The sequence below is a fragment of the Pygoscelis adeliae genome, unplaced genomic scaffold (assembly GCF_000699105.1).
Source record: "Pygoscelis adeliae isolate BGI_AS28 unplaced genomic scaffold, ASM69910v1 Scaffold669, whole genome shotgun sequence".
In the NCBI taxonomy this organism is placed as follows: domain Eukaryota; kingdom Metazoa; phylum Chordata; class Aves; order Sphenisciformes; family Spheniscidae; genus Pygoscelis; species Pygoscelis adeliae.
The window spans coordinates 12,888-16,386 of NW_008825439.1; the positions used below are offsets into that span (position 1 = coordinate 12,888).

The 3,499-nt window shown below is 55.0% G+C and overlaps 2 protein-coding genes across 2 annotated transcripts in view; one reads left to right on the plus strand and one right to left on the minus strand.

Moving 5' to 3' along the window:
• The window catches only part of HMHA1 (histocompatibility (minor) HA-1), a gene marked incomplete at its 5' end in the record, with an annotated part of 12,939 nt that extends 11,819 nt beyond the window's left edge, over positions 1 to 1,120 (plus strand). The window contains 2 exons of the mRNA XM_009331173.1: positions 626 to 677; positions 959 to 1,120. Of these exons, the coding sequence (XP_009329448.1) occupies positions 626 to 677; positions 959 to 1,120 (214 nt within the window). The remainder of the gene's footprint in view (positions 1 to 625; positions 678 to 958) is intronic.
• Positions 1,121 to 2,764: 1,644 nt separating this feature from the next.
• Positions 2,765 to 3,499, minus strand: part of POLR2E (polymerase (RNA) II (DNA directed) polypeptide E, 25kDa) — a 2,342-nt gene continuing 1,607 nt past the window's right edge. Inside the window, exons 5-6 of the mRNA XM_009331170.1 lie at positions 3,401 to 3,480; positions 2,765 to 2,928 (exon numbers count right to left, since the gene is read on the minus strand). Coding sequence (XP_009329445.1) covers positions 3,415 to 3,480 — 66 coding nt within the window. The 3' untranslated portion in view covers positions 2,765 to 2,928; positions 3,401 to 3,414. The remainder of the gene's footprint in view (positions 2,929 to 3,400; positions 3,481 to 3,499) is intronic.

The window sequence follows — 3,499 nt, forward strand, 5'->3', positions numbered from 1 at the left end:
TGGTGGGGAGGGACAGGACGGAGCCACGGGCAGCTCAGGGGGGTTTGGTGTGTCAGCTGCAGGCAAGTCCTCGCTGTTTCGTGGCTGGAGCTTTCACACAAAACCCCCGAGTCCCTCGGCTCCCGATGGGGAAAATCAGATCAGTCTGCCTTGACTGCTGGCAGCGCCTGCTCCATCCAGCAGCCCACGAAGCACATTACTTGGGGAGGAGCTGAAGCAGGGCAGACCCTTCGCTTGTTGTTCTGGACTGGGAAGGAACCCAGGGCTTTGCCGTGCCCGTGCCAGGGCACAGGCTTAATTTTTGCTGCGCTCCCTAATCCTACGCCTCCACTGCAGAAATTGAGGTAGGAAGAGTCAAAGGATCTGATCATCCTCGCTGGCTGCGGCCAAAAGGGGAGACGAGGCTGCCGGGAGGCGGCACAGGGAGAGTTCCCCAACAGCAGAGAAGAGAATGGCACTGCAGCACGGCACGGGCACCGCACGGACAGACGGACAATGCCGAGCACCACGCGCGTGGGCTGGCTCTGCCGGCCTGGGGAACAGCTCGCCGGGAAGGGACGACACGGCCGGAGGAGTGCTGGGGTCGGCGTAGACGGGTGAAAGGCACCCGCACCATCTCCCACAGAGCCGGCCTCGGCTTTAGGGCCGCGGCTGCACCGTTTGCCAGGCCCTGCAAGGTACATTTATCATTTATAACTGACTGTACCGGGCACCCAAAGTCCAGTGATGAATTTACTGCCTCAGCACTTCTAAGCAACACAGGACTCAACCAGCGACGTGCCTTTCCTGGCTCGGCTGACGAGGTTTGCGTTGCTGCTTGTATTTATGGGCATTTTTCTACTTGGCAGGAGCCACGCAAAGAGCAACCTGCAGGCTGTGAGCAAGCTCAGGGGACAGGTTTTCCTGGCTGCGGGGTCCTGAGCGTTGCCTGATCTCTCAGGGTTTTTTTTTTTAATAGATATGTGGTGTCCAAAAATCTGAGCTGCAAGTCCTGGGCTACGCCTTTGCTCTTCCAGCTGGCCGCGAGATGGAGCTGGGCAGAGAGCAGGTCACCAAGGGGAGATGCCTCCTCCTCAGGACCCCCACGGCCTGGATCGAGTCACAGCCCCTGCCAGTGTAAGAGGCTTTTTTTTTTTTGTAGAGATAACCCTTCAACACGAATCCACTACCTCTGCTGGCAAAGGAACTTAAAGGGTTAAACAAGACCAGCCAAAGTATTTTTTTTAAAGCTACGAGACTTTTCTGCACTGAAGCATAGAGAAACGAGTAGATTTTAAGCTTAGAAAGGGCTGAAAGCTGTTTCCTTCTACCACCCTGCTTGGGCTTGGGTACCTGGGCCGCGTTCCTGCCGTCGCCGCTGAGCGTGCCCCTGGACCCTCGGCCCGGGAGGGCGCGTGGCCAGCAGAGACCAAGAGCTGCCGGCCAGGGACAGATGCGCAAGGGCACCTCACACACAAGCATCTCGCAGCCCACAGCTCCTAAGAAATTGCACGAATCCAAAGGTGTTTTCTAACAATTAGCCAGACTAATCTTCCTCGGGGAGATGCTGGGCACCAGATCATCCCTCGCTCTGCCCGCTCACGCGTCAGGCTCTGCAGAGCATCCACCCCCACGGGGCAGCGAGGGGGAAGGCGGAGGCGGATCTCCGGCCAAGGAAGCCAAGCGAGCGAGGCAGGAGCGATGTTCCAGCTGAGGATACAGCGAGCGGCGTCCGGGGGTTATACACACCTCGTTACTGTACAACTGGGCGATCAACCAGACGTTCGGCCCCCCGGAGGATCAGCCTCCAGCACAGGGGAGAGCCTGGGCTTCGCAGCTGCCAGAGCTCTCCGAGACTGATGGGACATGCATCTCAGCGCAGCACACACAGTGAAAGGTACACAAAACCAGAGTTAATTTACAGCTGGATGGTTTGTAACTGAGCCAAAGAAGAGCCAGCGATACCTGAGAGACATTCTGCTCCGCAGCTCTTCATCGAGGGGGTTGGATTTTTCCAGCAGGTCATTTCCACGGCAGCAAGAGGGATGAGGCCGACTGCCCTCTCTTGCTGCCAGCACTGCTACCACGGGCGGTACCGCGTGTGTTTGCGAGGATGGGTGACGGGTGAATGTGAGTGAGGGAAGGGACGAAAGCTACGCTTGAGCTTCACATGGTAACAGGCACCCTTCTATTTGTGTATTAATTCAGCGTGGAAAAAGTAAAGCGTGTTTGTTATGACATGCCTGTGCTGCTGGATGAAGCTGCGTTACGTGTTTTGCTGGGTTCGGATTGACATGCTTCCAAAAAAAAAAAAAAAATAAAATCAGCGTGTTCCAACCCGTGTCCGTCCTGGAGATCAGAGTCTTCCAGACCCATATGCCCGTGGCCACAGGAGGCCAAGCACCATGAGGAAGTACTCCAAGTATTTCCAGCAAGTATACTGAATTTTAAAAACCCTCAAGAGACCTGGCACAGATTAAAACGAAAGCGACTGGGGGGTGATAAGCAACTCTCCATTGCAATATCTGAACACCAAGGTCCCAAAACAAGGGCCAGAGGTTAGAACAGGTAAGGTAAGCAACGAGGTAAGTCTGAACTGCAGCGTCGAAACTGCGCACGACAGCTGGGTCAGAGTTCTGCAGGGTGAGCTCCTGGCTCAGCCATGACGGAGAGTCCATCGGGGCTTCAGCAGCAAGGCACCCTGAACAGAACGAAAAATACAGGAACGTGCGGAGTCCAGAAGGCTTTGGTACGGGAAGGGCTGAGAAACACAATACCAGCGAGGAACAGCGAGAGTACAAACCTTTATTAAAAGTAAGATCCTATAAATAAAATAGGAAAGCAAAAGCCTTTTTCCTCTCGCTTCCTCCCTGCACAAATCAGTTGCTTCAGGTTACTTCCACGGCATAAGTCCTTAGCGAAGAGCAAGGAGTTACAGCAAAGTCCATGCTGGAAAACAAGGAATTAGGCCAAGTAACAACTGCATAGAGGCAACACGGAAAGAGAGTTTTCTTTTGGCCATCTATGAAAAGGCAGACGTCTCAGCACCTCTAAAAAGCCCCGGTGGATGGGAGGATCGCGAGGTGTCACACAACTCTTCCACACCTGGAAGAAAGAGAACTCGGGATGTGAATCACCTCAGGCCTCCCCCAGCAGACGGCTCGCAAGGCCAAGCCCCACTGAATGCCCTGAACACCGACAGGCATCATGTCCTAAACGGTGGATATTGAGGCAAGAGACTGGTTAAGCCTTGCTCTGCTCTGTCCTCTCGCTAACCGTTCCCTCCACAGACAATTTAAAGTTCCGGGATGATCTTTTCCTGGAGACAGCTCACCTCAAGTCAATCCCGGAAAGCCCCAGCGTAAGTCTAAGGCACTGCCCAAACCCTCCGCCGGCCAGAGGGTTTCGTACTCCGCCTTACCCGACAGCTCCAGGTTACTGCACCAGCCTGTAGGTGATGTAGCGGCCCGCAGTCTCGCTCGGCCTTATGATCTTCACTACCCAGCGGGCCGCAAGGAGG